The sequence below is a fragment of the Trichoplusia ni genome, chromosome 1, assembly GCF_003590095.1.
Source record: "Trichoplusia ni isolate ovarian cell line Hi5 chromosome 1, tn1, whole genome shotgun sequence".
In the NCBI taxonomy this organism is placed as follows: Eukaryota; Metazoa; Arthropoda; class Insecta; order Lepidoptera; family Noctuidae; genus Trichoplusia; species Trichoplusia ni.
This window is the reverse complement of record NC_039478.1, coordinates 22,223,515-22,237,068: the sequence shown is the minus strand read 5'-3', so window position 1 is coordinate 22,237,068 and position 13,554 is coordinate 22,223,515. Positions and strand designations below refer to the sequence as shown.

Sequence of the window (13,554 nt, the reverse complement as noted above, 5' to 3'; positions counted from 1 at the left end):
TGTTTAGTTAGAAATTATTTAGTAATTAAAGGTAATAGATTTCTGTCTAAAAAGCCAATTAAAATGTAAGTTTTAAAAGGAAACAACTAGTTAACACTAAAACCTTTATAATTCCAGTTGGAAATCAAACAAGAGAGACAGTTGGGTCTAGTAGATGATCTCAGCCAACCCCTACCTGGTATTAACACCGATATCAATGGTAATGTCTTGTGGGTTGAGAAGTATAAGCCTAAGTCATATGTGGACCTGCTGTCCGACGAGCCGGTTAATAGAGCCCTGCTGCATTGGCTACATTTGTGGGATAAGGTAAGAATTATGATTAAAACATAATATTGTTTTAACAAAATAATAAAACTAACTTCAAATCAAAAACTACTAAGTCAAACATGATGAAATTTTAAGGTAAATCTGTAGTGATAAAACTTTTCATAAAAATGTTATTATTATTACTATTTATAGCGAAAGTTTGTCCTAAAAGTTTATAACATTTTCTCACTCTGCCAATGGCGATACCAATTTTCAGATAAAGTAAAATCAAGTCTGCGTTTTGCCAAGTGGCCTGTCCAGCTCCACTTCAATTATTTATACTTGTCATAAATTTGAGTTGAATTTTGGAATGCATTGTATAAGAAAAAAAAATCTAAACCACAATGATAGAGAGACTAAAAACACATTTTCAACAATCCCCAGATAGTATTCAAGAAGGAAGTGAAGACTCTTGAGCCGCAGCAGCGTACGACCTTCAGCAAGCGCGCGGGACAGTTCCAACTCACCAACAAGTGGAGGGGCAAGAAGGAGGCCGAAGTGGAGCTGGATGAGGACGGCCGCCCTCACCACAAGGTGGCGCTGCTGTGCGGACCGCCAGGCGTCGGGAAGACTACCTTAGCGCATCTGCTGGCGAAGGTTGCTGGTGAGATGTTATCACGCATATTAGTTACACACAGATGTTAAATAAGAATGTTTAAAGTATAAGTGCAGTATCCAGGAATAAAAAGATGCACTTGTGTCTCGCTGTCTTTGAATATTAAAAGTGGTGATTCTTCAAAGGAGGTTCTTGTCGTGTTGTGTTTGAATATGGACGTCATTTAACAAAATTTTGTTTATTAATATGGCAGTTAATGTATTCTGTCTTTGAGTTATAACATAAAAGGATATCTTTGCGTGTTTTTGTTTAATAAAATTGATAAAGTGCTTCTAAATTCAAGCGTCAGAGCTATTGACCTATTATCGCGTCAATGAATACACATAAAAAAAGGTTCTCTATGTAATAATAATTATGACAAGTACTTTCATATGTGTCCTGTGTCTTCGTCCTCCAGGCTACAGGCCGGTTGAGCTGAACGCGTCTGACGAGCGCAGTGCGGACGCCTTCCGCAACGCGCTGCAGAGTGCCACGCTCATGCGCTCTGTACTGGACGCCGAGCAACGACCCAACTGCTTGATACTAGGTCGGTGCATTCATTTATTATTTATTGCAAGAAAAGTATAATAATATTGTATAATCTCTATTCTGGTTCAATGTCTATCAAAACTATTTGCAGATGTTTTAATTTAGTAGCCTGTACTACCCGAGAGGGGAAAGAAAAAAAACAGGAATCTTTCAGAAGATGGACAGGTGGTATGGCTAAATTGCAAGAGGTTTGAGAAAACCTTTGCTAAAGAGCACACAGAATAGGAATAACACTATATATAGGAATAAATAAATAAAACAGATAAATGCGTATAACGGGAGTCGTTTTTATAAATAAATATATACAGTGTGTCGAAATACGTATCTGAGCCATGCTATAGCTGTAGAATATCCTTCTCAAAGCTATTCAACAAAATTCCATGAATTTAATATTTGTGATAGTCGATATTAAAGAATTTCTTTTTATGTTTATGCTAACAGGACGTTCAGTAAGGTATGAGGTATATTGTATATGGAACTTAATAGTATCTTAGAAATTTTAAGAGTTTTAAGCCGCTACCATTAGAGTATAGTGTACTAATCATTAAGGTCGCATCTTATTTATCACGCATAAGGTTTTAATCAAGATTTAATGACCAATTCTCTTGTTCATGCAACCCTTATGCAAATTAATTATAAAGGGTAAGTGTTAACGAACGCTAAACCGTTTGTATCTAATTCCAGATGAAATAGACGGTGCTCCACTGCCAACTGTAGAGTTATTGGTCAGATGGTGCACAGCTACTGTGCCTGAAGGCAAGAAGAAAGCTAAGACCCAGCCGCTGAAGAGGCCCATCATCGCGATATGTAATGATTTGTATGCGCCTTCACTGAGGCCGCTGAGGTTAGTCATTTGTCAATCTGCTTTTTTTTGTTGTTGTTAGAAATGAATTCCGCATTAAGGAATTTATTTAATCTTCCTGTCGCGGGTATTCAAGTCATATGTTCAAAATACCTAAACTCAGGATACGGATTCGTGATTACACAAATTCTTCAGCTACTCGGGGATCGAACCTGCGAAGCGTGCACTGTTCTGGTGACGTTATTCTATTATCGATTAGTTAATATAATGTTTGTTGGAAAAAATCTTGAAGTATTTGAAGGTTGCTTCAAGATGTGTATGTACCAATACATGCAAATTAGACCAATTATGTGTTTTTTGTATGAGTTTCCTACTAATTTTTATTTATATTATTAATGTGAAAGGTTTTGTTTATGGATGTATGGATTTTTGTTCCTTTTTTACGCAAAAACCAGTGAATTGAGCTAGTTGGCCATATGTATGATGGCTATACGTCGTGTCCAGTGGGTTTTGGCGTCCTGACCTCAACCATTCGGCTATCAGTGCAGTCTGATTCGAGTTTTAACATCCACGGCTTTCTTTAACATTTTTATTGCTAAAGATTATGAGCTATCTTCGTTGATGTGGTTAGACATTGATCCATGACCGTAATGTTCGCAGGGCGGTATCCCTGACGGTCCTGGTGGGCGGCGTGTCCCCGGCGCGGCTGTCGCTGCGCCTGCAGCAGGTGTGCGGCGCGGAGCGGCTGCGGCTGGCGGCGCGCGCGGCGGCGGCGCTGGCGGCGCGCGCGGCGGGGGACGTGCGGGCCGCCATACTGCTGCTCAGCTTCCTCAAGGCCAGGGATAAGGCACAGGTAACACATGATTAACACTCTGGCTATACACTGTGATGACGAAGATAGTGTGATAATGTAGTCAAGAACGGGAACACGTTGCCGAAAATCGCGAAAATTTAGAGGATTTTGAAAAAATGTTAGGTCACTAGGGTTCAATAAAAGTGTTAATAAGTTGTTTTTGTAAGAGTACGTCTTCATTGTCATCATTGTACCTTGAAGCAAACTTCATTTCCTTAATTTTTTTTTGGATCTAGCTAATTAACTAACCCTTGTATATCTTACAAATATATATTTTCCTAAACAATAAAGATAATTAAAAAAAAATACTGGTATCATCACCACACCACAGTACATTGCATGACATGTCACGGGTTCGATCCCCGCGTTCACAACTTTTGTGTTATCTACAAATGCCTGGTCATGTACCTTGAATGTTTGGGGAAATCCTTGTGACATAATGAATTAATTCCATGACAATTCAAAGACTCCAAGAATTTAAAAATATAATTTAAATTTAATCCGCCGCACTATTCAACACATAATTATTGAACCTAATTTCCTCTTACCTGTTTTAGATAACCATGGAAGACGTAGAAAACGCAGCGATAGGCACTAAGGACTGCCACAAAAGCCTCCTACAAGCATTGCAAAGTATATTCACGACCAACGACAGCGATCCCGGCGCCGCGCTCAAAACTATACAGGCTGCTGGCGAATACGACAGGTAAGCTTACATGAGTTAAGAACAAAGTATGATGATCTAGATTCTGAAATTGCGTAAGATGGAGAGGTCTGGAAGAGAAGGGGGAGGCCTTTGCCCAGCAGTGAGATCTAAAACAAGCTCTATTAAAAAAAGAAGTCAGAACATCATTATGACGGACGAACCTGCCGGGGATTTTAATATGATGAGATGATGAACATCATTATCCTCGCCACATTTTAGATTCAAAACAAAGTAAATTGAAAATTAAAAAGCTATGATGCCACAAACAGACAGCCAGACACACAGACAGACATGTCAATTGAAATTCGTCACTAAAAATTGGTTAAGTAAACATATTGACTGATCAGTGATCATAACTTAATATAGATTTTTACCAAGTGATATATTTTTTTGTCTATCCTCAGACTAGCTGACGGTATCTTCGAGAACTACCTGTCGTCCCGTTCGGACGGCCGCCTGCGCGTGTCGTGCGAGGTGTCCTCGTGGCTGCAGCTGCACGACGCGCTGAGCAGCTGGGTGCAGCGACACCAGAACTACAGCGTGTACGCCGCACTGCCGCTCGTGTTGGCTCGCTGCAGTACACTGCTAGCTTCTAGGACACCTATTAGAGTGAAATTCCCGTTTCAGGCACAAGAGGTTCGTTTTATACGAATATTGTTAGTGTAATTTATGTGCAGAGTTTGTGTATTTTCTAGCTTGGTCTTTAAATACTGTTATGACGCAGTTCGCTAACTCACAACATTAAATAATTTGCTGTTGTTTTTTGATATATGTATGCGCTCCAAATAAGCTCAAAAAGTTACATATCACACTAAAACTTAATGTAATGTCAGTAGAAATATGATGATCGGCAAAAACGATGGTCCTAATATTATTATCAACTCAAAAGTTTGGATGTATGGATCTTTTTTCGTCTTCACGCAAAGCCACTGATGACGAACGAATTTAGATAAAACCTGGTAAACAAATAGGTTATATCCATAATTAAAACATGGGATTTTCATCCCAATTTTATGTTCTTCTGTGATCATTTTCGATTTGTAGCAGGCTATCGTTATTCTAATGTCTTCGTTATGTCATAGATGTATCGTAAGAAGTTAGAGCTAGAGGGCATAGTGCAGTCGGTCCTGAGCGGCAGTACGCCGTCAGTGTGCAACAACCGCAACGCGCTGCTACTGGATGTGTTGCCGCTGCTGCCGTACCTACTGGCTCCTAATCTCAGAACTGCTAACGTACAGGTATATATTTCAATATTAAGTAAACATTGTGTCGGTAACGGGAATAATACACATTGTATGTAATAATAAAATTAAATTTCATCTGCTAAATGCTCTTGAATCTGTGATCAGATTGTGATAAAATATCGGTGGAGAGACTATTTAATGCGTAATGAATTGCTATGCATTGCTGCGTTCCGAATCAAAGTTTGAGACGTTACACCGCAGTTTTGGTTCGCTCTGACCCTACCCACTTCGTACTTCGAGGAGGATGATGTCTACATTAGCCCATTTGACTTGTAAGAGTCCTTCATAACTATGGTTTTATTTAAACTAAAATACTTAGTCTTTTGTATGATTTCTAACGACTCACCAACTTTCAATCTGTTTATTTATACTAGCCTTATAATCATCTAGATTATATTACTACTATTGCCAACAATACACCCTGTCGAAAGTTCTGTTTGTAAGCGACCTTACATTAAAATTCATTTAAATAATCTATAAGTCTTTCTACATATAATATATTTGGTCCCAGTTATGTAGTGAGAACGAGCGCAAGTCGTTACGCGCGACGGCGGGCGCCATGTGTGACTACGGGCTGCAGTACGTGCAACAGCGGACGCCCGACGGACTGTACGCCTTCGTATTGGAACCACCCATATACAAAGTGGCCTTCTATGGTACGTATGAGGCGGGTATTCATAATAATAGGAACTGGGCCCCAAATCTCCTATTTACAATGGCCGATGAATGAATGAAAATTGGCTTAAAATGACACTTTTCGTATTTTCTTAAGCAGAATACGAAAAGCTTTTTCCTATACAATAATTGGAAATTTAGTATGGGTCGGTACACACAAGGTCAATATCATGAATTTTCAATTATCATGTATTAAAAATTCTTAATAGAAGAGGAATAATTTCAAATTTAATCCAATTGCCATTCATTCATCGGCCATTGCAAATAGCTGAGTCGGGGCCCGTCAGGTTGACTTTCAAATAGTAAATCGCTTTTTGATATTCAATTCAGTCATTTTAAAATGCTGGGTCATTTACTGACAAGCATAGTAGCTAATTAAGCTTTAGTCGGCTTAAACGGTCTAAGGGGTCATGAAGACACAGTTGCATTAAATAAAGTTGTGATATTTGGTATTCGAAATATGAAAACTAAAAAAAAAGTCTAAAATTTTTCCCTCGTAAAAATATCCATTCACTCTATTTCATATCCCCGGCCCAGTATTAAACTACGCTAACAGTTATATCAGTATCGTTACAAATGAAATCACGCCTCAAAATACTATTATAAACAATTACATTTGTTTACCAGGTACTGAAGAAAAAGTGCGTCCACCGCCAGCGATAAGGCAGGCAATATCTCGCGAACAACAACTTGAAGTCATCAGACGGAATGAGGAGATGGTAAGTAGTATGAGATGGCTATGGTATAGTTTGTTCATTTCATTGTGTCACAAGTGAAATTGGATCGTATTGTCGTGTCATAAGCTTCAAATTTGTGCTACAGGCGGAAACACTGTTAATGATATCGAAGATCAAAATAACTTATTGCATAGTTTAGGTACATAAAAAAGGGAAACAAGCTTACATATTTAATAAATAAACGACTGTCTTACTTCAGTAAAACATTATTAACATTATTTTTATAATTTTAATACTTATTTTGGTAATCTTTATTGTTTTACATTTGTTTTTGTCGAGTTTTAATGTTTACCTTTTTTTGGCAGCTCAACAAATGCAGTACAGTCATGTAGAATATAGTTTAAAGTCATAAGCTAAATAAAATCATTTTCATATTCCTTGAAATAAATAAATACACTGTAAATTCTAATAGTTTAATAATATCGCGTAGCAGACAACAAAAGCGTAGCACGTCCTTTCGTAGCGCACGCGTAGCTTACAGTATTTATAGGCTACGTCGTTTTTGAGCGATGTGATTGTAACTACTATTTATGTAATATATTTACACATGTTTTTTTCTGTAGGCTAGCAGAGTACCAAATAAAGGCAAAGCTAGTGATACTCCAAAAGCGACAGTTGATAAGAAGACAGCGTCTACCAGCAAAGACAAAGAAGTGCCGCTACCAAACCATTTACAACGGTTACAGCCCAAAGCCGTAGTCAGAAGTGCACCACAGGTAAGATCATTTTATTATTTTACCTAATTACGTAAATATTTCATGTACATATTTATTAACTAGCTGTTGCCCGCGACTTCTTCCCCGTGCTTAAAAGATATACCTAAGTTATGATTTATACCTGCCCTGATTTTTCACATGTTCCATTGTATCTTCGCTCCTATTAGTCGCAGCGTGATGGTTTATAGCCTAAAGCCTTCCTTGATGAATGGTCTATTCAACACAAAAATAATTTTTCAATTTGGACCAGTAGTTCCTGAGATTAACGCGTTCGCGCGCGTTCTTCAGCTTTATATAATAGTATAGAAGTATAGATTATTTACCAGAAACGGAAATTATTTTCACATAAGTTTTGTACCATTTTTTTAATTACCCAATTTAGTCGTATTAGTTATACGACTTAATAACCCTGTTTTCAACAGAATGCATTGAAAAAGATACATTCAGAAATAGAATAAATGACAATTCTATTGTTGAAAATAGAATTGTTATTTACAACGATAATTTATTTGAACATATACATTATCATATAGCGTCAAAAAAATATCATTACACATCTCATCAAATATATTAAACTAGCAATAATAATCACAAATATTTTAAACGAAACCACACCTCAAAAACAAACATCGGTAAAAAAGACGTGTTTAAAATTCCATTAAGAAGCAAAAACAAGTCGACATTCATATCACAAATCAAAATATCACTCACAATGTCGCGCCTAAGCGAGTTGCGGCTAAAGAACTCGTTACAGTCTGAATAGAGCCCGCGATGAGTTTACACATGCGATGGAATAAATTAGCAGTGTGTGCTCAACGCGATTTGATACTGCTGTAATTGAAAAGACTTGGTTTTAGACACAAAGATGGGTTTTAGGGAGCTTTTATTATACGTTCTTTAGGGTTTCGTACTCGAAAGGAAAAACGGAACCTTTTTAGGGAGTCCGCTGTCTGTTGGTCCGTTCGTTGCTGTATCGCTTGATACGTGATAGATAGTAGACATTTTCGCAGATAATTGTGTTTTTGCTGCCGATATAACGACTTAAAGTTAAGCAACGTTTAAAATTTGAGGGTGGGTACTGAAAGAAATATTTGTCACACAGCGCAACGTCGATTTGTTTTTCTCGTTTGTACAGAACCCTCAGAGCCTCAAGTAGGACTCGCACTTAACTATTTTTAGGTGGCTATCCAAGTTAGGTATGTTAGTTTGGTTACCCCAATCTTACAAGATGAATATGAGCTAGTTTGATAGACAATTTTTTACTTAGTTTTTTTAATAGTACGCGTGAATAAATCCAACGATAAGTATTACTTATTATGAATATATTATTATTTTGTATTTACTGCCTTTTGCGGTTGTATCAGAAATTGTAAGTTTTAGCAATTTTGGTAAACAATAAACGAGTCTAAATCGCAATATTTCTATTAATCATTACCAAATCAACAATGACTTGAAAATTCTTAAATCATAAAAATAACTCGAAAAACTTTTCAGTCACTTCTCTAAAACACTATTTCTCAAAAATATTTAAATACAACATATTTCTACTACTTACATCTAGCATACAAATACGTTGAATTTGTTGATAGCAAGTAATAGGCAGAAGACGGCGCTGGTAGGTGGGAGCTCTCCGCGAATCTCGCTAATTAAAACTGTGTTTGCTAAATCCGCGTCGCGTATTGTGAGAGCGTGAAAGCGCTTCAGACCAACTCGGCATAGACTAGGTGACGGAGAATGGACAGTTTTGGACTCTGTCCAAATGGTAACCCTGAGTGCATCTTAAATTCAATTGTTTGTTTTGCGAGAACACATTCAAATCGGACCAGTCGTTTCGAAGGTTTTCAGTATCATACATAACTATAAACTATTATGCATTTTGGTGAATTGAAGACGTCTATTTTATAAGATTTTGACTTTCAAAAGATTAGAAAAAGAGTAAGGAGACACTTGAACTCGGTATGATCTATTGAAACGGTTACCTTAATACTTTACTTTACTTTAATTAATGTTATTTATTAATTTATTATAAATAGTAAATAAGGAAAACAGTAAGAAACTTCCTACTCGTCTTTTATTCTCACACAAAACTGTTGTTATCCCCATAACTCATGTTGAGAGTCTCCTAGTATTTCACAGGACTGTTTATCGGATATCAAAGTTAAAAGAAACAATACCGATAGTACTAGAATATTTTTAATTATTTAGAAATCTATCCCACTGTCACGTCTACCCAACCTGTTCACTTTTAAACACGTTCGCAGCGCGAAGTCACGTAATCACAGCAATCTCGGAGCGAGGGCTCGCACAAAAAGAAATAATTAACCCATCCGCGTCGCTGCACTTGTCACGCCGTGTCACGGCTTTTAATGTTGCCCAGTGTCACGCCAGAGGGCTTATATCGCCCATGCATGGTTAGATTAGTTTGGCTGGCTGTATTTGATGTTTATTTAGAGTACAGATTTATTTACATACAAAACTGGGTGGGTATTTGACTAAAAATACGAATTAGTTCATCAGATAGAATTTCAAAAAATATTAAAAAAGTATTGGAAATAAAAATGAAGATGTTACATTTACTTGTTATATCTTGTGACGTCAGTTACCAGTACGCTTTTTACTGACCAGTGACGTTGCTAGTCCCCTCTACAATATGTTTCACTTTCTTCTATCTTTATTGCGTTTTATCTTTGTATTTTTTTGATATTTTAAATTGAAGATACGTAACCAGTATTTATCGAAACCTGACGGAATAATTCGATTTTTATTAGTCGTATTAACCTTGCGAAAAAAATGAAGGTCTCTGCAAAAAAATTGAAAGTTGAGAAAGGAACTTACACATTCAGTATACATCATACTCATGTACCTACATACAGTTAAGTTTGTCATATAGATAATTTCATGTATCTCTAAATTAGGAGCCTATTTTTGATTTGGCTACACACGGACCTAAACAAGGAAATATCTGTTTTTTTTTTATAAATAAATAACAAGTACGTTCTTCCTTTCAGAAAAGTGATAGAAACTTTCTATCATTTAAAATGTTTTACTAAATTGTTATTCCGTGAAACCTGGTCGCTACCAAATAACTTGACAATTTCTTTAAAGGCAAAGAATATAATTATGTATTGGGTTAAATACGACCGAAGTTAACGTCATAACTTTTCGAACATTCCTTAAATAACATCCCTCTCGTAAAAGATAGACAAGTTGTTTTCTAATTACGAACCGTCCATTATTTAAAAAGCCCATCACGAAAGAAGCGTAAATCAAAAATTTCATAAGTCCTCAGTGTCAAACAAAAGAGTTGTGTTTTTTATTTGGAGCCACTAAACTAGAGAAAACATTTTCATGGATTTTTTAAATACTTAACATAAACGTATAACTGCCTTCTAATAAAAAGTACGGTGCCAAATTTGATGATTGAAGCTGTTAAACATTAAATGAAAAAATAATCAACAAAATCAGTTCACCCTGTTCGAAGTTCTGAGGTAACAAACATAAAAAAATATGAAAACAAAACAGAAGAATTGAAGGCTAATTTTTAAACTCGAAACTAAACTGAATAAAAAGGGGAAAACATCATCATCATCCAGCTTCCAGTCCAACCGGATTCAGCTAAGTACCAGTGTTTTACAATTAGCTATTGCCTACGATAGTTAGACTAGTTGTCAGACTATCGAGCTTCTGACTACCCGTAATGACTGTCACGTGCCCTCCGAAACTCGGCGGAACTCGTTATGATAAAGATGGTCACGCTGGCACGATGGCACTCTCGTCTAACTTAGCTTACCTGTGATCGATTCACTTATATAGTTATAGCTTAGCCACGAGCTCCTCAAATCGAAATAAAAAGGTTTTTACTTATTTCCCCTCTTTTTTTAGACTCTTCCGCTTTTCTCGTGGCCCCACAATAATGCCCATCATAGTCTGCAGCCAGTTACGTCGATAGCGGCCCGGACAACCTTCCTTTCGTAAATACAATAACTAATCACAATAAAAGGGTTGCGGCCGTCTCTATTAAAAACTCGCTAAGAATTACATTGAGGGGTCGGTAAAGACTAGCGGATACTTGGATAGAGTTGTTTTTGTTTTAAGTCGATATAGGATAACCTTAAAACGTAAAAAAGCATAATGATTTTGTCTTTGAACTCTTCACACTTCACGGAGATTAAGTTTTCATTGAAAACGTGTCAAATAACGAAAATTTAATTAGTAAGTAAGTGGTAAGTTAGTAAGTGGTTTTCATGTAGCCTAAAAGAATTGCTCAAAACAAACATACAAAGGACGACAAGCGATGGTTTGTTCAAACTAGAATGTGTTCCAGACGCTAAACTTCTATTGTTACCTAATGCTTATTCTGAGTTTGGGTGTCTTTATGCATGTGATCTGTATGTTTGTAAAACCCCCGCGAAACAAGGATTAAATTCCTTATTGCGGGCGTTGTTTAAACAAAAAAAAAAACTATCGCAGTGTACGTTGAACATAATTATTATGATTTCCTTTTGGCTTTCTCTTCGCTAATGGTCTTGCGATTCCGTCGGGGCGCGGAATCATTGCATCATTTGCTGTCTATCAGTAAATTAATTACCATTTATTTAAGGCTTTGTTGTCGATTGTATGTTAAGTAATATATTTTCCTATATATTTGCCCATATTCGGAAAACGGTGTTTCCGAATATTTTACCTTTATTATACGTCTTATTACAGGTAGCCGATTAGCACGCATAAACCACTGTGCGCGAAATGTCGTGTGATTTGTCATTGTTTATGTGCTTTAAATATTTGAAAGCCCCAGTGACACAAATATTTAATTCCTTATTGCAAAAGTCTTAGTAAAAACGTTGTTAATTATTAGGAGCGACAAATCGTTATCTTTAAGTGATTTTGAAAATACATCAAAGTATTTTTTACATAAGTAAATGTAGTTTTTCAGGTTTAAGTTGTTTATATTGATGCTTTATAGTCTCATTTCCTTTTAAATTCCTGTATTAAATTGCACACACAGACAGTTCATTCAAAAAACCTAAAAAAGCTCTATCAAAACCTACCTGGTACTTACGAGCGATCTCTTCAACAATAACAATTAAAATAAAACGCCTTACCTTTTTTAATATAAAAAGCATTTGATTCTCATCCATTTACTGAGCGTAACTGCGCAATAAATACGTTGGCATTAGGCGCCGCGGCGGCTAAGTGCCGCGGTACGTCTGCCCGTACTAATTGCTAACTATCGCTCTTACCCACTTTTGTGGACCTACCTCCATACTGCGAGAACGGGGTAACGGGTAAACTCTCCACTTATTTTAGCTAAAATTGTTCTGCATTTAGAAATGGTATCATTAAGACTTTCGGATTGCATTGGGGCTTTGTCTAGGATCCAATTGTTGAGATTAGGCGATGGTGAAAATATTAAGGTTCTAAATTTTTGTCCGCTGTAAAATTATCTCAAATTACTGACGTTAGTCTGAAAGCTGTTCAAGCTTAAAATGAACAACTAGCCACGTTTCTCTCCCGCCCGCTATGCGGGTTCCATCCAATATAAAGTAGCGATGTAGACGACCTGAATACGGTCTGATGATGAGACAAACTGAATATACCCCACAACACCTGGGCAGAAGAAACAATAGACCTTACAGAAAAACAACAAAAAAGTCAGCTGACATACTACATCCACATTTGAAAGAATTCCACTAAGAGAAAATTAAGAATTATAAAGGCTAAAATCTAAGTAAGCGCTAAACACTTACAAAATATTTTCCTGTTTCATTTGCTAAACACCGAACATAATAGAGGAACATATAATCCAAAAAAATCCCATCCGACTAACGCTTATAACAGCAAGATCCAGCCCATTACAGTGGCGAGCACAAAAATGTGTAACGCCCACCTAATAAATTTACCGGCAGTTAAATCGCGCACGCGACCCAAAGTGGATGGTTAGCCGGGCCGCTGAGTGCTTTGTACGGGTTTATGTTCCGCGATTAGGGCATTTGATGCGATACAATTGTAGCTGCGACAATTAAATGGCATGAAGTGTACTCGCTTATTTTAGTTTGTTAGTCTTTGGTTTTTGATTTGATTGGATTTCTTTGTTCCTTTTTCAACTGCTTTTGTTTTTTTAGTAGATAGAGATCTTATTGGGTCGCGTGATCTGAAACTATTTGATTTTGACTAATTTAGTATTCAAAAACTTCTAACGAGAATGCATAGCTACCCTCGCCAAAGACTCGGATTAAATTTGTCTAAAACGGTAAAATAAAGGTATTGCGAAGATGTGGTTTTGACATCAAAAGTATCTTTTTTTTAAATTCTCTTCTGAAACAGAGAGACAAGCTTTACCCAAAAACTAATCAAAGTAATCTCTTTAACAA

The 13,554-nt window shown here is 36.7% G+C and overlaps 1 protein-coding gene across 1 annotated transcript in view; it reads left to right on the top strand.

The window, feature by feature from the left end:
* Window positions 1–13,554, top strand: part of LOC113499452 (chromosome transmission fidelity protein 18 homolog) — a 30,045-nt gene that overhangs the window by 1,518 nt on the left and 14,973 nt on the right. Inside the window, exons 4-14 of the mRNA XM_026879940.1 lie at window positions 118–306; window positions 691–910; window positions 1,320–1,448; window positions 2,135–2,294; window positions 2,913–3,105; window positions 3,663–3,811; window positions 4,216–4,447; window positions 4,894–5,049; window positions 5,567–5,711; window positions 6,358–6,449; window positions 7,031–7,183. Coding sequence (XP_026735741.1) covers window positions 118–306; window positions 691–910; window positions 1,320–1,448; window positions 2,135–2,294; window positions 2,913–3,105; window positions 3,663–3,811; window positions 4,216–4,447; window positions 4,894–5,049; window positions 5,567–5,711; window positions 6,358–6,449; window positions 7,031–7,183 — 1,818 coding nt within the window. The remainder of the gene's footprint in view (window positions 1–117; window positions 307–690; window positions 911–1,319; window positions 1,449–2,134; window positions 2,295–2,912; window positions 3,106–3,662; window positions 3,812–4,215; window positions 4,448–4,893; window positions 5,050–5,566; window positions 5,712–6,357; window positions 6,450–7,030; window positions 7,184–13,554) is intronic.